General features: G+C 38.1%; 1 protein-coding gene across 1 annotated transcript in view; it reads left to right on the top strand.

Annotated features, from left to right (window-relative positions):
* RORB (RAR related orphan receptor B) overlaps positions 1 to 23938 on the top strand; it is a 169510-nt gene that overhangs the window by 97755 nt on the left and 47817 nt on the right. Inside the window, exon 2 of the mRNA XM_036893480.2 lies at positions 20635 to 20720. Coding sequence (XP_036749375.1) covers positions 20635 to 20720 — 86 coding nt within the window. The remainder of the gene's footprint in view (positions 1 to 20634; positions 20721 to 23938) is intronic.

The following is a 23938-nucleotide window of genomic DNA, read 5'->3' as shown; positions in this document are numbered from 1 at the left end:
AGTTTGTCTTTGCAGGGATCCCGTAGCCCTGCTGAAGTTACAAGGGCTGGAAACATAGGTCTTCAGGACATCTTCAAATGGAAGAAATAAGCAATACTTAAGTATTAAGTAAAAAGTATGTCTTTCTTGAAGTGCTCCCATGTCACTCACCTTTGTGAATAAATCTATGCACTAGGTATGTGATTGAAAGCTTGGGCTTAAATGCCAAAACAGACATGGCTCCAACATTACTAATTGTGTGATCTAAACTTCTGTTCCCAGACTTTCACAGTTGTTAGAATCAGCAGGAGGGCTGCTTAGAACAGGTTGCTGTAACATTCACTCCTAGTGTTCCTGGACCACACATCAGTAGGTCCGAGGTGGGCCAGAGAATCTGCATCTCTAACAAGAATAAAGGAGTGGGAGGTGCTGATGCCAACACTGCTCCTCTGTGGACTGTCTGTGCTCATTGTGAGACCACCACTGTGAGGTTCTATCCTTAGCCGTGCCGGGCCTCACTGTCTTCACCAGTGACTTGAGAGTACCAACACCTGCCTCCCAGAGTAGTGATAAATGAATGAGGCAGTGTATTTGAAGCTCTCAACACAGTGCCTGGCACATACTAAGTTCTCGGTTCTTGCGAGCTGTTACTACTGGTTAATTATATGGACCCTGGAGGATTCTGCAAATGAAAACAGTGAATGGCTTGATGTTTGCCTTTGACTGCTCCTCTGGATTTTTTGCTTTTAACTTTGGATCAAACTCAACTCACAGTTTCACTTTTGAGTTAGACATGAAAGATTTTGATTCTTCAAGGATGCAAAAGCTACATTTAGTTAGGCAACATGTGATTTGTTTGTGGTTTTATATTCTCCATTCATTTTTTGTTCAGTAAAACATTCATGCTTTTGGTTGGCTGTAAGGTGCCGTTAGAGGTCCCAGGGTGAGTGAGAGAAAAGAACTGTGCACAGTTCTACCTTGTAAGATACTTGAGGGACAGATTTCCTTCTACTAATGCAAACTTGGGCTGCACACAGAGAGAATGCTACCACTCTTGGAGTTCCTACATTTTTAAGTAAATTTACTGTATCTGGTTGTTAAGTTGTCTCTTGGTGAATATGTTCCTTAGAAGACACAAGATGAGAAATTCAACTCTTGCTGATTTTGGAGTAAAACCGAGTTGGTGTAGCACTAATGACTGTTCCTGAATTTCTATTGACTGAATTGCCTGGTTCTCATGTAAATGAGGCTATGCTATTGATGCCTTTCCACAGAAAGAAGAAACAATAGGATCTAAGCAATAGCAGTAACTGACAGGGCCTAGAGATCTAGGGTTAAAAATTACCAATGTTTATAGCCAAGAAATGGAAGCAACCTAAGTGTCCATCAGTAGATGAATGGATAAAGAAGATGTGATACATATACACAATGGAATATTATTCAGCCATAAGAAGAAAACAAATCCTACCATTTGCAACAACATGGATGGAGCTAAAGGGTATTATGCTCAGTGAAATAAGCCAGACAGAGAAAGACAAGTACCAAATGATTTCACTCATCTGTGGAGCATGAGAACAAAGGAAAAACTGAAGGAACAAAACAGCAGCAAACTCACAGAACCAAGAATGGACTAACAGTTGCCAAAGGGAAAGGGAATGGGGAGGATGGGTGGAAAGGGAGGGATAAGGGGAATAAGGGGCATTACGATTAGCACACATAATGTGCGGGGAGGCATGGGGAAGGCAGTATAGCACAGAGAAGACAAGTAGTGACTCTCTAGCATCTTACTATGCTGATGGACAGTGACTGTAATTGGTATGTGGTGGGGACTTGATAATGAGGGGAATCTAGTAACCACAATGTTGCTCATGTAATTGTATATCAATGATACCAAAATAAAAAAATCTTTTTAATTACCAATCTTTATAAAAGGAAGAAGTTACTCTTTTTACTTGACGAGCACAATGCAAGACCAGACTCTTGAGATGTGGGAATGACTTTGCCAGAAAATTCTGAGCTAGCATGAATGAAGCCCATGCAAGAATGTATAATAACATAGATCTGAGGTGCAGAGTTGACAGCCATGTATCCTGGATGAAAACGATCAAAGGTCAACCTGTGATGTTGCATATTCAGCAACATACAAAACTACTACTGTCTCCCATGGCACCAGATTATAGTAGTCTTCAGCATATACAGGCTTATGAAGGGGCTTATCTGAAGTCAACCTCCAAGTGAGGACACCTTGGCAAACATTCTTAAGGTACAGATCTCTGCATATTTTTTAAGAATGTACACCACCAAGCACAAACCCTAATGTGATTATGATGTGTCGGTGTAGGTCCATCCTTGCTGAAAAATGTTCTGATGAATAATATTGATAATGGGGGAAGCTATGCATGTGTGTGAACAGAAGATATAGGGAAAATCTCTGTCTTCCTCTCAATTATGTTGTAAACCTAAAAATGCTCTACAAACAGTCTTTTAAGAACTATCCAGCACTTTTTCATGCAAATAAAAATGACTTGTTCCCCAAAAATCTGTCTTACATCTTTTTTCAATTTAATAACTCATTTACATGGAAGGAATCTATTTTACATGGTACTGGGAATTTAGTTATTCCCGTTAATTTTCTTAGAGTTTAAAACCTGACATGTTGGAATGAAGCTTAAAAATGTATTAGTAAGTGAACAACCAGGGCTCAAGACTTGTGCCATTTGGATTTGGGGTTCTACTGTCATCTAGTGAGAATATTATTAGTCTCTTTTTTTCCAACCTATTGTCTATATAACTTTCCCTTGAATGGGAAATAAGTTGGGGCACTGTAGGGAAAATGCTTGAAAATGTAAATTATTTTAAAAGTATAGGTCTCAAACAAAGTTAAAATATATGCCAACTCTGTCACCAGAATAATTTAGCTGCTGATTGAGGCAAATACCACTTCTCCACACTGCATAAAAATGAAACTGCTAAAGTTTCTTAAATGGATTTTACAAGATAAGTGTCCCCCCAGGAGATACTTGGCAATATTTGGAAACGTTTTTGGTTAGTTGGTCACAACTAAGAGGGGATGCTAGCATCTAGTGGATAGAGGCCAAGAGTGTGTACAATTTTGCTTGTAGAGTGGCGCAAATGATGCATGTACAAAACCATGAATCAATTAACCCATTCCTTGAGTCTTCTGGAGAATGTACAGTTTGAACTACATTAAAACAAATATTTAATTTTACTAAGTAACCTTCCAAGACCTCATTATGCAAAAGAAATTCTGACAGAACAAAATGTTATTGTGACTAGAGAAACCCTTCTCAATGTTTACTTGTCAATTTTGATGAAATGATGCCATGCAAAGTTCGTGTCCATGAAGACAGGAACCATGCCCACCTTATTTCCTACTGTGCTTTCACTGATAATGATTTTAAGGGAATCAAATGTTTATTGAGTGCTTTCTGTATACCAGGATATTGATTTATGTGCTTTCACATGTATTATCTAATATGCTTTTTGTAACAAATACATGAAGTAGCAATTATTTTCCCTACTTTACAAATGAGGAACAGTGGTTCTGAGAGGCTAAGTCACTTCCTAAAAGTGCATAGCCAGAAATGGTGGAGGCAGAGCCCTGGTCTGATTCTGACACTGCCTTGCTCTTCTCCCTGTTTCCTGCACCAGCTGGAAACCCCAAGTTGCATATATTACTAGTCATCCTGATTCATTACTCAGAGGATAAATTTATGAATGGACACACAACTTCTATGTAAAGACTTTAGGAGACGAGTTTTCCTGGTGGTTTGGAATCAAAACAAGACTTCAGAGATGTAGAGACAGAGATGGAGGTGCTATGTATAGATACGTCAATGCGAGCTGACATGTACTGAGTATGTACTGCTGTGGCCTGCTCAGGCTGCAGTAACAAAGGACTGTAGCCGGGGTGGCTTATACACAACAGAAACTTACTTCTCAACAGTTTTGGAAACTGGAAGCCTGAGATCATGTGCCAGCATGGCTGGGTTCTTGTGAGAGCCCATTTCAAGACTGCAGACTGCTGGCTTCCCATTGCATCCTCACAAGGGGGAGCTCTCTGGGGTCCTTTCCTAAGGACATGAACACCATTCATTCATGAGGGCCCCACCCTTATGACTGAATCCCCTCCCAAAGACCCCACCTCTTAACCACTATCACACTGGAAATTAGGATCACAATACTAATTTGGGGGGACAAAAACATTCAGTCCATAACATTTACCATGCTCCAGACACTATTCTCAGTGCTTTGTATGCATTTCCTCTTCTATTTTCCAAATGGCCTAATAGAACTCTATGAAGTGCATACAGTCATTACCTCCATTTCACAGGAGCGGACACTGAGGCACAGTGGGGTTAAGTACCTTGCTTTACTCATACAGCTGCTAAATAGTTTTACTATTTGAATCCAGGCCCTGAAACTCTACAAAAACTAGAGCTGTCAATGGTGGTGGTGGGGCTATTCCCCAAGGGCATGTTTGGAAACCTTTTCTGTTGTCACAACTGGAGGCTGATACTAACAGATGCCAGTATCTCATGGATACAGGCCAAAGATGTTTGTAATACACAGAATAGCTCCCCAGAAAATAGAATTATCCAGCCCAAAATGTCAATAATGGCAAGATTGGGAAACCCTCCTCCAGACCCTATGTTTTAGGATTTTTCTGTACTTTTCTGTCATTGAACTGGGGCAAAATCATGGAAATAAAGAATAGGACATCTGACATTACCCAAGATGAACTGTTACCTGCATTCAACCTCATACCTCTTTTTCCTGGCAGTATTGATTTTAATATGTAACACCAGTATGTTATATGTACATCAGAATCATCCTAGTCTCATCTGTAAAATAAAAATGTCCAGTCTCATTTCCAAAAATTCTTACTGAATTGGTGTGCAGTCTCTTGGGAATCAGACAATTTTTATAAGTTCCCCCAAGTAATTTTAACCAGGGCTAAGTTTTGAGAAACTTATACAGAAACATATCAAAGACTTTTAAAGTACAGAATACTTTCGGTACACTACACTAAAGTATTACCACTGCATGGCCCACAGTTAGCACTTATTTTGTGTCTAGCACCAATGCTGAATGCTTTACAGGAATCATCCTGCTTTAAATTCTTCAACACTTCTACTGGGTAGGTGTTCTTATGACCATTTTACAAATGACAAAACTGATGCATCAGAGGATTAAATAACTTGTCCAGACCACAGTGTGTGAAGGAGCTGCAAATCAACACCAGCTCCTCCTGACTGAAAAGCCCATGCGTAAAGCCGTGGCTCTGGAACACAAATGCACATTAGAACCACCTCAAGGGCTGTGAAAGCCTAGACTGCTGAGCCCTCCTCCCCATCACCACCACACACCCGCATCAGGGGTTCTGACTCTGCAGGTCTTATGGGGGTTGGGGGGGCTTGCCAAGAATTTGTATTTCTCATAAGTTCCCAGGTGGTGCTGCCGATCCTCCTGCTCTGGGGAGCTACACTTTGAGAAGCACCATGCCGAAGAGGGACAGTTTTCTATAAAGTCAAGCTCTCACTCTTCCCTGACACTGCTTTTGTCAAGAAGAGCCATCTCTCATTTCCCCCTTGAAGGTTAGGGTTGTTTTCTTTTTAAGAACTTTTCTGTCCCACTAGCTTAATGTCTTGTGATGCCAGGGAGTCTAACCACCACGTTGCTGTGACAAGTGTAACATAGTGGAGTGGAGTCAAGGGACAACCATCCTGGGGGAGAGGTCAGCTCCTTCTTGCCTCTATGATAATACTCCTGACCAGAGAAGAAGAAATCTACCAACAGGACAGAGAAAAGACCTAAACCAATGAGACAACAGCCCAAAGTGGCAATTAAATGCCAAACAAAAGAGAAGAAGGGAAATGTGGTAAAGGAAGGGAATTCAGGAAATCAAGAGTTTTTTGGTTCCAACCTCCTCCTTCCGCCACTAAGAACCAATTAGGATTAAATAAAGAACAAAAAGAGGTGAGAGCTTTTTCTCCTAACCTGCCTTCATCTGCATTAAGTAGCAACAAACAAATATGTCAACAAGCCTCAGAGAACTGTCAAAGTGAACAGGACAGGTGGAAGTCGGCAGTGGGACTCATGTAGCGTCCCAGTGCTGCCGCTGGTCAGCAGGTGCTCACTCAGCCCTGATGGATGCCATGCATTGTACTGAATCCCTATACCAGACACTGGGAGGCACACAAGAGGGGTTTGCTCCTCAGGAGCTTACAGTCAAGGAGAAAGGTAAGCATAGAAGCAGGCCTAAGAGAGAACAGTGGGACCAAGCAGTGGTGGAGACGTGGGGACCCGGGCATCACTGTGGATGCCGTGGCCACGGGATGCTTTGCAGAGGTGGTGGGAGCTGAGCTGGCTCTTCAAGAAAACCTGGATGTGGGTAGCTGGAGCACAGTGTAGGGAGGCCTTCAGGAGGAGAGAGGAGTGTCATGAGATGGGCAGAGAAGCGAGGAATTGGGGGCGAAATTTGAAGGTGGATGGATGGCTGTGGCCCTGGATCACAGGGGAAGTGCCTGAAGAGAGAGCTGCCCCAGGCTATGGAAAGCAAGGCCAAGTTGAAAGTTGGGTTTATCCTGGGGACCCTGGAGGGCTGAAAAGGTTTTGATGAGGACAGTGATGTGATAAACCTGTAGCTCTAGTGAATCCCAACCATTTCTTCCTGCTTTCCTGATCATAAGCCCCTTATACAGGGTGGGTGCCCCCTCATGCTTATGCTCCTGTCTCCCACCCTGCCCTTTGTTTCTAGGGGGATGAGTATGCCCTGTGCATGAAGAGGCACTGGGTCTGTTTTGATGGTCTTTGGTGCCCATTTCCTGGTCGGTCAGATTTTTTTCAAGACTCAGGAGGTATGAGGTGTAAGTTTCTAACTCTGAGATTTGGCTTCTAGCACCCTAATGAGTGGTGCCTATAAATTTTGTTCCATGCAAGTTAATATTTAACAACCTTTAAATAGCTCACAGAGAACAATTCTGTCTCCACATTGAAATTATAACACATGAAACATCTGTTATCCCTCAAATCTGTTTACTTTCTGACCCAAAAACAAATTTTTTCTTATGCCTATCCTCATTACCAACAGTTCTTCCAAAAATACTACATATTATACAGAAAACTGACCATTACAATGGAAGAATTTAAGTAGGATTAAATCCATAGGTTGTATATGCACACTGGACCATCAGCTCCATCATGTTTATTTCTCAGTGTCTGGTACAAATGATAATAACTATTAATTAATTAATATATATTGACTGAATGAACATATGATACTGAGTCAGCAGTCAAAATGCATGTCTTGGAAATAAAGAAAGACTCAATTTCTCTCTTCTTTGAGTCTATGAAAATAAAGACTCAAAGGGAGATTCACTTGCAGGTACATTTACTGAAATTCCAATATATATCAGACACTGTGCTATATCAGACTTTACATTTACACCTCACACAACTCTAGTGGGTAGATGTCATGATCATATTTTTAGGGAGTTGCAACCTAGGACACAGAAAAAGTTAAGTAACTTGTCCAAGAATTCAGAACCAGATGTTCTAATTCAAAGTCCAAGATTCTTTCCTTGAGTTTTCCCCAAATTTATCTAATTGGAGCAAATACCTAAGTGCTTATTACTATAGCTTCCCAGGCCCCCCTTCAGAAGATTCTGACTCAGTATTGGTGGGGGATGAGGAATCTACACATTTAACAAAAGTCTCTGGTGATTCTGTGAAACATTCCAGGGGGCTTCAGTCCTGGCTGCCCCTGAGAACCACTTTGGAAATGTTTAAAAACTGCAGATGCTGTGGCCCCACACCAAACAAATTGATGGTGAGTAAGAGAGAAATCCCTGGCCATCAATATTTTTAAATTATCCAGATTATTCCAGTGGGCATCCGAAGCTGAGAACCCAGCTCTCCCATACTGACAATCACATTTAATAGGCTCCCCTAACCACCTCCCCACCTCTTCCAGCACAACTACAGTGTGGGCCAGGAACAAGCGGAGATGTTTAAGGAAAGAGAGGAACAGAAGAAAGGTGATCAGGAAACCATTTATGACAAGTGATTGGTGAAAAGAAAATGAGAGCCAAAGAAGATGGTAAAGGGAGGCTAGAGGAGAAGAAAAAGGGCCAGGATGCATCACTGGAACAATTTACTAACTCTAAGCAAAAGTTAAATAAAGCTGATACTTAAGGGATTTTGCTCTCACATGAAGATCATGCTTTTCTCTGTAGAAGTCAAAGCAATGTTTACATATTCATATATTTATCCTTCCTAGTGACAAGGGTTGAGGACCAGAAATTTCTGTGTGTCTTCACCCTGATTTTACACGTGGGAGCACTGAGGCATCTCAGGGTTGGGCTGAGGGATGCACCTGGTATTAAGTCCCCAACCTGGTTTCTGGGTTTTGTTCATACTGCTGCTATAAAGTATGCATATTTTCTTTGACTGCAAAACTCTCCTGTGCATAGACAACTGTGATCCAATATTTGGGAGAACAGGAACATGGTAATATCTTTATGCAATCCTTCATCCCTGCACCTCAACACAGAGTCCAAACATCATTGGAGCAAATTGATTCTGAAGGAAATGTATGTTCTACTTTTATAATCACAAAGATGACTCCTGTCACATGGCATATTGGATCTGCTTCCAAAGGATGAAAATAAAGCAGACTTGAAGTGCAGAAATTATGTGTATGTATACAAATCTGGGGGCAAATGATGTTTTTCAGCTGCTCATTGTGATTTGGCAAATGCTGCATTCTTTCATGAAAAAGTAGTATCAAAAAGAAAAACCCATTATTCTCCTTCCTGCCTTCCTGCCTGGGCAGCCCTTCACCCTTACTTAATGAAATGGAGCAGTTGATGCCTCTAACTCCTCTTTCATTTAATCTCATTAACGCAGTCTGTTGGGATTTTGTGGTGGGGTAACAGGGCCAGTTGTCAGACCTCTAGTGAAAAGTACAATATTTTTCAGTTAGACTTTAAGTTGCTACGTCAAAATGTGTGAAAACGAGCTCAAAACTAAAGCTGACGCCACTGGTAAGTTTTACATTTTTTCCTTTTGTCTGACACTTAACCATATGAACTGCCCTTCAGGCAAGACAGTAAACATTAATAAGCTCTCAGCAAAACAAATTGATGGCTAGGTGTGGGAACAGTAAAATATTTTCTGACTTGAGCATGTATATAATAAATAATTCACCCGGACTTTACTTTACACTAGAGAACATATTTATATATAAATAGTATCATATCCTGAAATGAATTACCAAATGCGTAAGTTTTGCAATTCAATTCAAGTAGTCATCTGCTAGCCAATCCTTGTCATAATTTTGCAGCTTTGATTTTGGTCATTGCTATCATTATGATCCTTTTACTTTGCTAATTTTTAAAAATTTTCGTTTACTAAAATATTATACCAGACACTTTCTTATATGTAGGAAACGTATTTAACAAAAGAAAAATTCTATTTGGTTGAATTATGTTTGAATTTTTCTCTAATATTTTTTACCAGTAAGCTAATGTATAGTTCCCTAAACATACATTATTTCATAACATAGATTTTGAGCATTTGTTTTAAAAATGTTTCAGGAAAATATGATTGTTGCCATTTTTTTTTTTTTTTGGCTACTGCTAGGCAGCAATGAACAACAGTTAGAGATAATAAAATGTAAATTGGTATAATTGTTTGCTTCAAATAATATAAACCTTGTGACTGTTCCCTAAAAAGTTACTAATCAAACTAAAACTCCTTCAAATATTATATAAACCCAGAATTAGGTCTTTCCAAAATGCTTAGAGCTTCCTGATGCTTGTACTTTTAGAAAAGAATAAATATTATTTCAGCACAATTATTCACACCAACTTCAAAATATATTTAAAGACATTATTGGTAAAATAAGCCATTACGTGCAGATTGCAGTTCTGACATCAGTGGAGTCTTTAAACAACTATTTATCCATACTACTGACGGATTTACTCAGGATATTGTTGCTATTGTTGTTTAGAAATTAATAACACTGGACGTATTAACGTCTATGTACTTAATCCCCTTTGGATCTGAATTACAGTGAGGAGAGGCTGACAGGTGAACATAAATGTTCCTTTCTCCCTTGGTTTGGTGTAAAAACAAAAAAGCATGAATTTGCCCTCTGTTGGGAAACTACATAAAACACAGTGTTTGATTTTTAGGAGCTTGTGTATGTGCACACACATACAACTCGTTTTTTAAATGAATTGTATGAACAAATGTGCATTTACATTTTGCAAAGAGAAACAAATATTTTACTCTCCTCTTTTATTTCAGTGGAATTAAAAGGAATATCCTAAAGCTGCAGCTGACTTTTTTAGGTTACTACAGTAGACTACTTGGTGCTGCGCTTCGAAATTTCTGGTTTTCCCCAGTCTTTTTCCTCTTTTATTTTACCCCAAAATAAGTATCTCTGTTGCTTTGAAATAATTCAAACCTTTAAAGAAATGACCCATCCCCCCCACAAAAAAAACACTTTTTCGTACCAATTCATTCCACCTAATAGCTTCAAAATGCCTTTGGTGGAAATTAACGTGTAAGAAACACAGATAACAAATGAGACAGCCATAAATGTCAACAGGCACATGTTATTATAAACTATCAAACAATGATTATGAATTTTCCACTTGTAGGAGAAAACAATTCAAAAGAAACTTGGTAAAATGGAATTTGAAAACCACGGTTTTGTGTTCTTGGTACTGGGTCGTCTTTGTTCATATAACTCCATCGCCAGCTTACACAAACACTGAGTAAAGCTGTTAGAGATTACGTGCAGCATACTGGATCTGATGAGCTCAAAAATAAGATAGCTTGGGTCCTATAATATTTAGGATTATGCTGGTAATCTCTTTAGGGAAAGTGTGCAGTATCAGCAGAACAGGCACTTCAGCCTTTGGGGGAGCTGTGCACTAATGAGTCTTCATTTGGGGGGTGGCTAAGCTGTTATCTACATTGATATAGAGCTTTTGTGACATTGAGCACTGGGTGAAATTACAAGAGCTTCTAGGCTGATATCCTAAATTATCTATTCTACTCCTAAAATAATTTCTGGTGCGGGGTGCAGCTGAGAATGCTTTCCTTAGATTCTACATGTCTCCTTTTTTAAAAAAGAACATCCATGTAAGGATGACCTAAACTCAAATATAAAATAAAATAACCCAAAACCAAATAACCCAACCTCTGAACTCATTCTTGTCTCTAGAGATGAAATAAATATTAAGATTGCCTCTTCGATTCTTTATTTTCATTTCAAGAGTCAATGCCGAAGCAGTGGGGGCCCACTTGCAGGTTTGCTAGGACATAAATGATCTAATAATATAATTCTCATTGCAATCTATTTTGCTGTTGTAGCATTATCTATGTTAAAAACAAAAGCCAAAGCCCTTTCAAATAATACAAAAAAATGAGCTTCTAAAATCTGAATTCTTCTAGAATGATCACATACAATGGCATCATTATATGTCCAAGGTATTCTCCCCAAAGTGAAAATTGCCTAATGTCATATGGGAGCACCTATTCAGGCAAGTTTTGCCCTCAATCAACCTTCTGATGGCAAAGGAAGTCTTTGGGACTGCTCATTGTGGTTGGCTTCTTCCTTTTCATCTTCTACCTCTCTCTCTTTCTCTCTTTCTGAGATTCACAAAACATATGTAAATAGCTCATCTATGTTTTAAAGTTTATTTATGCAATTATTTGCTGCATCAATGACTAAAGGCATATTAAAAACCAGAAGTGTCCGTGAAATGTGAGTGACATAAAGCTACTGGTTAGTTTTGGGCCATCTAAGCAAATCGTAGGATATTATGAGCCAGTTTAAAATAAAGTTATTGTTACATTGAGAACCAGTGTTAATATGGTATTTTCTAGCAAAACAAGTAAGGAGAACTTTAGAAACAATCTATTCAGCAAACATATTTTGTTGTAGACCACAGATTTATGCAAAACCAAGTTTTTGCACTTGGTTGCCACTTCTAATGGCAAATAAGAAAATAAGATGCCACTTCTATTTTGCAAAGTTTCTTCTTTCAAGAGCAAAGGCACTGAAGTTGGATTCCAATGACTCTATTTCAGAAAAAAACCTTTGCCCTTTTCCTGGTAGGTCCCATTGTCTCTTTACTTAAGGAGATTTCATCTTTCTTTGCCACCAAGCAGAGAGAGACGTATTTATCTTATGTTCAAACTCTGAACAAGTGCTGAGGGCATCAGGCATCAGGAAGGGTCTCTACCATTCCATCAATGAAGAGTAAGATAGTATTGTATGCTTTCCACCCCAGACTTTAGTTACTTGTTACTTGGGGTTTTCTCTGTGTGTGTGTGTGTGTGTGTGTGTGTGTGTGTGTGTGTGTGCAGTGTTCCTGTTCCAAACTTTGAATTGTCTACTTTCAAATATATAATTCAATGGCTTTAGTTTTATATTTATTAAGAATCTCCCTGTCAATTGGTCCCCTCAAGTATTCTTGAGGAGAATGTAGTACAGGAACCATGCCTTAGCGCACAGTTATAATACCGTGTTGAACCACACAAAACTGCTAGTGTTGACTGTTTTCTTGCACAAAAAGGTGGCAATTTCATATGGTTCAACTTGACCTGTGTAGCTACAGATAAAAGTGTGGCTGTTTGATAATTCTAAAAGCATTCTGTTAATATTTACATTTCATTTAACCTCAATAAGTAGGTCCCCAAAATGAAAGTTTAAAAACCTTAATCTGGAATTTTATTCTCAAAATTGGTTTTCCTCTTTCAGTCTTTAGTCACCATTTTGCCTTCTCCCTACACATTTACTACTTGCTCACTTTCTACGACCCAGTTCAAAAGCCACCTCATCTACCAACCCTTCCCAGCTTCTCCCAGTTGAAATCCACCCCCTCCACTTCCGGGTTCATTAAGCACACATCTCAGTCTGCCTTCTATGCAGGTTATTTCGACCTCCGTGGGGCTGTACAATCATATTCATTTTGAGGAAACTTGGTTTTGCATATATCTGTGGTCTACAACAAAATATGTTTGCTGAATAGATTGTTTCTAAAGTTCTCCTTATTTGTCTTTGCTAGGCTGTCTGTGATGATCCTCACTACTTCCAACAAAGGAAGCACTTTTGTGTAATTCAATTATTTTTAATAGTTAATGGCAGCTTTTAGTACAGTTTTAGATGTACAGAGCAATTGAGCAGAGTTTCATAAACCCACCCATGCCCACACATTTTCCTCTATTATTAATATCTTGCACTAGTGTGATAAATTTGTTACAATCAATGAATCAATACTGATACTTTGTTATTAACTACACTCCATAGTTTAAAGTTCACTCTTTTTGTTTTGTGGTCAGCTGTGGGTTTCAACAAATGCATACACATGTATCCATCATACAGAATAGTTTCATTACCCTAATAATTCTGTTTCACCTTTTTATTACCCCTCTTCCCCCAAACCTATAGCAACCACTGAAAGTTTTAAGTCTATAGTTTCGCCTCTCCCAAAATGTCATATAGTTGGAATCATACAGGTACGTAGGTAACCTGTTCATACTGGCTTCTTTCACTTCAAATGTGCACATATGATTCCTCCTTGTCTTTTCATGGCTTGATAGCTCATTTCTTTTTATCACTGAATAATATTCCATTGCCTGGATGTGCCAACGTTGGTTTATCCACTCACCTATTGAGGGACATCTTGCTGGTTTCCAGTTTGGGATGATTATGAGTAAAGTTGCCATAAACATTCATGTTCAGGTTGTATGTGGATATAAGTTTTTCAACTCAGTTGTTAAATACCTAGGAACATAATTGATGGATCTTACATGTGGTAAGACCATGTAGCTTTGTAAGAAACTGCCAAACAGCTTTCCAAAGTGGCTGTACCATTTGGCATTCCCATTAGCAAGGAATAAGCGTTCCTTTTGCTCTGCATCCTCACCAGCATTTGCTACCGTCAGTTTTTTAGAGTTTTGTCAATTTAATAAGTATGCTTTAATTTGCATTTACCTAAGGACTTATGATGTTGAGCCTCTTTTTATATGTTTATTTGCCATCATATATCTTTTTTGGTGAGGTGTCTGTTCTGATCATTTGCCCATTTTTTGAGTGGTAAGAGCTTCATATTTTGGATAAAGCCCTTTATCAGATACATATTTTGCAATGTTTTCTCTCAGTCCGTGACTTGTCTTTTCATTCTCATAATGCAATTTGTTTTTAACATAGAAAAAAATATATTTTTTAATCTTCTGAAACAAGGCTTTTTTTTGCTCTTTTCAAACAAATTTTTCTTAAAGGAATGCATGCTACCTGGTACTGTGAATTACCTGTGTGATCCAGCATATGGAGTTTCTCTGCTCTCCTTGCTAAAGGTGGTGCTGCATAAACATAAGCTTCCTGTGGAGTATCTCAGCTAAATGGAGACTAATGGAAGGGGCCCAGAAACAAATGAAGGGACTAAAGAGAGACACATTTTTTCATTGAAGCAAAATAGTTGCTGTTCTCTTCTTTTCATACCTGAAATAATTAGCTATCAAGTAGAAAACATTTCTTCTTTTATTTTTATTACATTCTCTTCACAGAGTCAGGTTTGGGGTCAATAACTTGAAAATCAAATTGAAGAATATCTTCCCTTTCTCTCTTCCAGAACTTCTCAAACTTCACTGTGCACATGAATCCCAGAGACATTGTTACAATGGCGATTCTGATTATGTTGGTCCAGGACAGAACCTAAGTGCCTGCATTTTTATCAGGCACCCAGGGAATGCCAACTCTGCTGATCAGGGGCCACACTTTGAGAAGCACGCGTCAGGGCAGCATTATGATAGACAAGAGGCATTCAAAGAGTACCCATCAGGACTATGGAACTGACCTGTCTCCACGAGATGGGGCAGCTTACCAAATCATTCATTTCTAGAATTACCATGGATAGCTGAAATGAGCTCATCTCTGTCTCAACCGTTATTTAGCCTCCTTATCTCCATCAGAACAAGTAAACTTTCTGCAATTCAATTTTTTAAATAGAAAAACTATTTTTTAAATCTTCTGCAGATAGGTTTTTTCTCACTATCCAGAGAGTAAGCTAACAGCCACGGCCCCAGGAGTGAGTACACAAATGAGGTAGGACACCGTGTTATCACAGGAAGATGTCAGTGCAGCTGACAATCGTTAAATCTGCAAAGGAAACCTGGTACACTGGGTGTTAATTACAGTAAGGCAAGAAGTTTTAGGGAATACATTGGCTTCTCTTTCTTCTGCTTTGCCAAATGTTGACTAGAGTTTTTTGTAACAAACCCTTCAATTGTCCTACCGCCTTTTGAACAAAAGAGAAATGCCCAAAAGGCAACAGCAGAAAGTGCTTCCCCAGAATCCTGTGATGTTTCTAATTTCCCTTGATGCCAGAGAATTTTTTAATTGCATCATATCTCAAGTAGCTACAACTGTAATTACCTGGACATACAGAACTGTTCTTCTCAAACTTGAATGCATCTAGGGGGCTTGTTAAAAAGCAAATTTTGACTCAGTTGCTCCTGGGTATGTCTTGGTAGTTTGCATTTCTAAGTTGCTCCCAGGTCATGCCAATTCCACTGGTCTGTGGACCACGCACGATGTGAATGGTCATGGAAGACGTTAAATGCTTTCCACCTGAATGTCAGGTCCTACACACACATTATCTCATTATAATTAACACTTTGACAGGACAAGATGTATTTAATGGGAATTAATTCATAAATCATGAGTTTAAAACCACTACAACTTAACAAAAGTGATTTGCTTTGCTTCCAAGGGGGATGTTTAACTCATTATCAGTAATTCTTATTAATGATAATACTAACTGCTGCCATTATTCTTGGTCTTATTCTCTGTTGTTCCAGTCTCCTGGGGAGTTAGAGTAGGTGAGCAAATCTTCAGGAGTAAATGTTCCTGTGTAAAAGATAAGTCAACTCTTTTCATGATAGTCCTACAAATTACACTTTTGAAATAAATCATTTTTTGCCATTATCATGTGATACTAATTTCTTTTCTTACTCTAGCTTCCAAAGATATATAGTTTAGGGAATTACAATAATATAAATGTGAATATTATCTTTAGGTCATTCAGAAGCTATCTGTTGACTGAATGGAACAGAAGGCTCACATAGACCATCACACAAATATTACAGGCAAGAGCTTGAGAATAATGGGAGACCCCAAATTTGAGAGCATTCTAGCAGGGATTAGAGTTTGCTGAAGTTCATGCACCATATTTATATTGGCATAATTGGTACTGGTATAATTGGTATAATATTAGTATTTAAGATCAAGATGCTCTGTGCCCTGATGAGATATGTGTGAATACAAACCTGATCCAACTTCAGGAATCTTTTAGAATCACCACATAGCATGATATAAGGGCAAAAGCCCAAAGACTTATGTTTTTCCCGAGTGTCTCATTTTCCACACTTCCATCCCACCCCAACGTTTTCTGATAAATCAAAGTTACAGATCTTAGGAATACTTGCTTCATCCTTTGGGTTTGCTGTTATGTGACACCTGAAGATATTATACCTGATAGAGGTAGATACTTAGTAGTCTGCCAGTAATAGGGAAAAAAAGTACAAAGAGGAATTTTAACTCGGATTTGCCACAAATGGTAGATGAGAGATAAAGTGGGCTACTGAGTCCATCTGCAAAAGGTTTTCTAACCAAAATAGTCACCTTAATTGGAGGCCTCTGTATGCGCAAGTTTTCTTCACTCAAATATTAAGAGTTTTGCTACAGTGCCCACTTTCAGCATAACCGTAAAATTCTAGGAAACAGAAACTGAGAAGCAAACCCAGTGTCCAGGAACAGGAGTTATCATAGACTGAATAGATGCTTCTTATTCACATGAAGGGGGGGAAAAAGGCAGAAAAAAAAAGATGCTGCAATTATAGCTCCAAACCGAAGGTCAAGAATCAGAGAACTACTGGTCACTCCTTAGTGTTTCCAGATTCTAGCCTTTTCTCTGAGTTCATTTCCTTTGTAGATAGTTTACATGCTACAGAGAATACCTAGTTAATAACTTGATTCATTTAATCTTCAGTGGAAGCCTTATCTTATCACATCAGAATCACTCGGGGACCTTTTCCAAATGTATATCCACCACAATCTCAAGATTCTGACTTGCTCTCCTCACCACAAATAGGGAAAATCTGTATGGAAATGAGTATGTGAAATCCCTTGATTTTGTTTCTACTCTAACAAAAAAAAATTTAGGACCACTGCTTTAAGGAGTTATAAAAATTCTCTTGTGTGCCTTAGAAAATATAAAAAGGAAGTATGATCTGGATCCTGCTTTCAATGGATTTAAAATGCCCAGAATATAAAAATAGCCAGGTTGAGTTGTAAGAGATGGAATGGTAAGAATTGAGAGCCACACGTGCACACCTGGTAAAAATGTTTCCTCCATCCAGAAAGGACCTGAACAGTCCACTTAATAATCTACCATTCCTGGTGGCTGCTGTTAAGAGTTAAGGTATTTTCAAGGATCAAAGTGATATATATTTTCTTGTTAACTCATTAGCTCATCTAACCTAACAACAAATAAGGGGCTCCAAGCAAGAAAGGGCCTCCCAGAGATACTGGTAGGGAAAACTCCCATCTTCAATTTTTTTCCTGTTCTCTAATTATTGAATAGGACCTGCCTGCCAAATCATGGGCTATTAAATTAATTGTACTTCATAAATTGTTCTGATGTAGGTAAAACATCAGATTTTTAAAAACCTTTCATGACATTCTTTGACATTGTAAGAACATCATTTCAAAACAAACTAGATATGCTTGCTTTTATACACAAAAAATACTTAATTGGTAAAGAGAATTTTAACTATTTTCTCCACAAAGGGTTACCAATAGAAACATTTAAGTGAGAGTGAGATATAAGAAATGGAAAAACTGAGAAACGAGCATACCTTGAGCCATCTCTCAGGGCGCTTCGGCTCTGCTTTTGTCTCGGAGCATGCTATCATGGAATTAATCCATGAGTCAAACAAAAGCATGAAAGTTGAACTCGCTCCTCGGTCTCCTTATAGTGCCTTCATTGTCACAACTGGTGAGGTCCATGTCACCAAATCCTCTGTAGATGTTCAGTTTGAAACTATGATAAATAACATATCACCAGATCTGTGTTCACTGCACGGGGACTGGGCTGGTGTGATGGCGAGACGTTGAGAAGGGGCAGACGTGAGAGCAATGATGTGATCTGTTGTCCTGATCAGTGTCTGAAATATCTGCCTTGAGCTTTATAAAATACATAGTGTGAACTATGAAGTTGTAGCTCATTAGCAGTTTATTTTAAATGCAACAAAAGGAAAAAGATTAGTACTTTAAATGATTTAAATTTATCTTTGCCTGCAACAAACTTCAGATGATCTATTCTGCCATTAATAGGTAAAAATGGTCATAGGTTTTCCAAACTGATAATCCCCTACCACACACAGTAACACACATATACCTTTTTAAGAGACTTCTTTCTCTTTAAAAATACTGTTAAAATGTTTATGGTTCTTCAGGATTACATGTTGAGCCAGGATTATAAATATGTATAAATATGCAGATGTTCTATCGAATCATTCCTTATCCCATTTGTATCTCCCAAATTGAATAAGATAACCTTTGTGGCTTTCAAAAACATCTTCTCACACCTCAGGGGGCAAATTACCTCTATTTTCATTTCCTTTAGAGTTAGATCATTTTATAATTAAGAACTTATTGAAGCAGATTCTCCCCACTTGTAAGTTACTCCCTGGGGAGTAATTTATGCAAAGAGAGCCTTTGACTTAATATCATATAAGCCTAACAACTTACAATAGATATCTGGGATTTTTTGTCAATTTTGTAATCATTGTAAATAATCCACTCCTTGAAAGATTATCACTAAAAAAAAAAAAAAAGAACAGTTCAAATAACTTATAATTTCATTCATTTGGTTTTTTTTATGGTAAAATATTAATAAAGGAATAATAATGTGGAGTGTCATATTTCTCATCCAAAAGCATTAGAAATACCAGTTAACAATGATACTGATATTGATACTGATGATGAAGACTGACATTTTGCAGGTCTTTACTATTTACAAGGCACCTTCCACATAAAACATCTCATTCAATCTTAACAAATCTGTTTAGTTTGTCAGGTAAGCTTTATAAACCAGGAAACTAGATCAGAGATTTTTACTTTGGCCATGACCCTAGTCATTAAGAGACAAGGGACAGAATCCAGGAAAACAGAATAGAATTACACCAAGTCTCACATTTTTTTCCCATATTAAAAAGTCTTGAAAACAAATACTAGTGTATGTAATCCAAAAGCTTAAAGAACAGAAGCAATATAATAAAAATATGTAGTCTAGGGTGTGTTTCAGTTGACTTTGTCTCTCCTGATGTTTTTGTTATTATCTCTTTAGCTGGTGCTACTGGAATAATATAGGAATTCAAATTTGTATTCATATTTTATCTTGGCAGTAGGCAGAGAAAGGGTTACTGAGTGAGGTGTCAGGAAAATTGCCTACTTCCTGGTTGTCCTCTCCCAAATCAACTCCAGGACATCACTAACCACCTGCATCCTCAGTTTTCTCATATGAAAAATAGGGACATAACACTGAATTTTTAGCTTAAAGATGATTTGAACTTACTTGAAATATTTAATATGAAAACACTTAATATGCTCCCCCAAAGCTAAGTATTATCTTTTTTAAAATACAAAGCAATAGGGAAAAGAGGGTTATGCCCTTCATTTATCTGTTTTGTGTATTCAAGGGTAAGAAATTGTAGAAAAGCATCCAAGTGGCAGATTGATATACAAAGCATTTTGAAGTGTATTTTGCATAATTATTTTAAATTGGGAGCAGGAATAGCAAATCTTCCTAGTGTGTATAATTTTTCGAACACTTGAGAGTACTATCCGAGACTAGGAATTACCTCTTTCTAAATAAAGTCTATTTCATGAATTTGTCTACAACCTTGATGCTGATGACTTGAAATCAACTTTCCAAGAAATTCCATATACAGATGCCTACAGGACATAACACCAAGTTGCACGCAGGTGAAAGGGAAATCCCATGCCCCACAATGGTGTGTCTTATCTCGCATCAATGACCTCTGTTATTTCAGCAGACATAAAAGTATGCGCAATAAATATTAGACAGATTCATCACTGGCATTTTCACAAGTAAACATCCAGCCATGTAATGTATAAAGTCAGCACCACCCCCTCCAGTTTTGCTTTGTTTACTTATTTAAAATATTATTGAAATAAGGCAATGTGACAGGTCTCAGTGACTTAATATTTGAAATGCAAAATAAGAAAACCAAAGCCACGGGTTCAAGGGACTTTTGAGTCACACTATGATAGGGTCAAGTTTAAAAAGGAGAAGAGTGAATGCAAGAGGTTAGAATACTTCTGGTCCCTGAATTTATTTTTTAGTATAAGAAAAGCTAAGCAAACAATGGTATATGGATGGCCCCCTTCTCTTGGAAGCAGTTTAGGAAAACCATTAAAATAGCAGTGGATGACCCCACCCCATCCCACTCCAGAGTCTTCAAACGATGAGGGTGAAAGGAAGAGAACAACTCTGTAAGATCAAAATGTCTGTTTTCCCTTTTCAGCACAAATTGAAGTGATACCATGCAAAATTTGTGGCGATAAGTCGTCCGGGATCCACTACGGAGTCATCACATGCGAAGGCTGCAAGGTATGGGAGTCCGTCCAGCCCTGCCTCCGGCATCCGTGTGCCTCACGGTGCCCGCGGAGAGAGCTTTGTAAACGGGGCCACGGGGCCTCGGAAAGGATTCTGGAGCGTGCTCACGACATGGGAATTCTCCCGTGGTGGGTGGGTGGGTTTGATTTCCTGTTCCTTGGCCGGTCCCTTTTCTGTTATCTTCTTAAGGGATCAGCAGCTGCCTAAAAATGGATTGTTATTTAAAAGCTTGAATTACTCACATTTACAGAGCTATCAATACTGATTCTTGCTGTTTTAACACTATCTCAGGTAAACTCCAGGGTATTTATTTTCATGTGAAAGAACTAAAGGTTAAAATGAAGATGATAAGCTAATGGGCCTATATTTATTTATCTGCTTGAGAAAGAAGTCACAGTATAGCTACAGTACGCATATGGTCATCCTTTATTCTCACACTCCAGAAACATAAAACTAGAAGCATGGAATGTCAGAAGTAGACCAGATAATCTCTAAATTAATTAAAAATCATCTGCCCCAACCTCCTCATTTTTTCAGTGACCTCCTGAGGTATAAACAAGATCATGTCATTCAGCCAACTTCACTGATCTAGTTGAGTGAGCTTGGCCAAAACTAGATGTTGTTTTAATTGTTTGTCCAGTGTTCCCCTCCAGAAGAGGTTCAACCAATACTTCCAAAGACAAACTAATTTCCAAAACAATTTCCTATGGCAAATTGTTTTTAAAATACAAAGCTGGGAAAACAGCAGTTAACATAGATCTAATCTGAAATGAGAGAAATTTGAAACTTAATAGTAAGTTTTTAAAATTCATCCTTAGAAGAAAGAATGAGAGACTAAATGCCAAGAGGGAAATAAAAATCATTCTACAACGAATTTTAAACAAAATGCAGCTACCAGCTGGGAGGGAAAAATGATAGGCTGCCAAAGTTATAGGCGAAAGCAGTCACATTTTTGATAAAAGATGTAAGCAACATGAATCGTTTACTTAAGGTCAGTAAACTGAAAGAGACTTAACACAACCATAGAGTCTAAGAACCAACCTTAATCTTATGAGACTTTCAAATATAAATGAAACAAAACATCCTGTAATTGTCAAATAGTGGTGCTATGTGAAAACCTGGCAATGTCTTCATAGTAGTCTCTAAAAAGTGCAATTCCTGGAATTGAAACTGGAGGGAAGAAAAGAAAAAATAAATAAATGGAAATAAAAGTGGGGGAGGGTCGCAGAGAAGGAAGAATAACATTACTGACCCATCAATACACTGACCTGCTTTAGAGGCGATCAGTGACAACCTATATGTGAACACACGAGATGCTCCTTGCATTCTATTCCTCTGCAGACCTACAATTAAGAATTGTATGTTATCCACCTTAATGCAATTTGTTCCACTTATCAGAAGAAACAATTAAGCAAAATTACAAATCAGCGATTTTTTTGCCCTCCTAGAATAACTTACTACTACCTCTGGGCAGGTAGAGAAATCATTTTTTCTTCATAAGCATGAATAAATTTGGAATCAGAACCCTCTCGAGTGGAAGCATTCTCACCACTACATTGGTTTATTAAATGTTCAGTTTTAAGAGCTGTGGTCTACTTTACCCCTGAAAAATGTTTTGTAGATCTGTGTCAAAATGGAGATGCTTTGTGTTTCATTGTATAAGCCCTAATTGGAAAAAGTCTGATTTCAAAATATGAGGAGATGTTCATGTCATGTTAAGGAACAAAACATTTTAAACAGCAATTTCCAAAAAGATCTGACTATTGAGCAAATATATTCCAATGGGTCAATAGCCAGAAACAAGTATTTTAGGCTACTATTATCTTTTCTATTTGAAGGAAGAAAATAAAAAGAAATTATGCTGTTATTCTGAAGCATACTCTGAGGTTTTAATCAAAATGACATTGTACACTGCAGTACATTTTTTTATTTCATGGGAAAACCCACATTTGTAAATACGCTGCATTTCTCTCCCAATAGAAAATACTCAAGAAATTGTGTTCAGAATAAGATGTCAGTGTCAGCACATTGACTATCAACCTCTGAATTTTCATAATACAATTTTTGAGTTAACATAAAAGTAACCCATTTTAGATGACCTCAGTTCAGCTTGTACACTTATACAACTTCTTTTGATTCAATAATATTTGAAACGGAATCTCTTCTTCATTCCAAAAACCTCATTTGCAAACAGATAAGCAAGAAATGCCTTATAATCACTGTCAAATTGGCCTTAAATTAAGGCTGTAGCTATTAACTTCAGAAAACTCTTTTCTGTAGACTCTTTTGCACTGGATTATTCAAAGATAAAAACCACCCAATTCTTTCTTAAAATGTAAATTCCAAGTCATCTTTAATCAGACTGATGGGCTGAAGTTAACTTTCTGATAACTTTCATGGTACAGATCTTCCTCAGCTTGCTTACGGTAGGGTAGTATCCAGATAAACCCATGAAAACATCTCAAGTAAAAAATGCATTTAACATACCTAACCTGCCGCACATAATAGCTTAGCTTAGTTTACCTAAAACATGTTGAGAACAATGACATTAGCCTGCAGTTGGGAAACTCATCTAACACAAAGCCTATTTTTTAATGAAGTGTTGAATATTTCATGTAAATTATTGAATACTGAACTGAAGTGAAAACCAGAATGGTTGAATGAGCACAGAATGGTTGTTAAGTGTACTGGCTGTTGACCCTCACGACTGCGTGGCTAATGGGGAGCCGCGACTCTCTGTGGCCCTCCAGCATCATGAGAGAGTGTCAAACCAGATGCTGCTAGTCCACGAAAAGATCAAAATTCAAAGTATGGTTTCTACTGACTACATATCAATTTTGCCCCATCATAAAGTTGAAAAATAGTTAAGTCAAACCTTTGTTAAGTCAGAGATCGTTTGTACATGAAGTACATTATTTTAATCCCTGGGGACCTGGATGTGATCTCTGTTTTAAGAGGCTCCATGAATTCACTCAATGGACAATCAGATATTTTATTCTGCCACCATTGGTCCATTAAATACATAATACACATGGCTCTGTGGGGACCAAACCAGTCCTTGTTGTTGAATGGCTTGGGGCTTAAAACCACAAAACCAGTTTGGGACTCTTTCTCTTTAAGAAAAGAGCTGATCACACATCCATTTCTGAGGTTCCTCACAAGGTTAGCCAAGCTGTCTTGACAGTGCTATGCTAAGACATATGGAACCTGAA

Source organism: Manis pentadactyla, chromosome 3, assembly GCF_030020395.1.
Source record: "Manis pentadactyla isolate mManPen7 chromosome 3, mManPen7.hap1, whole genome shotgun sequence".
NCBI classification, from domain to species: Eukaryota; Metazoa; Chordata; class Mammalia; order Pholidota; family Manidae; genus Manis; species Manis pentadactyla.
The sequence above is the reverse complement of the archived record's forward strand: the minus strand, read 5'-3'. Positions and strand labels throughout refer to the sequence as shown.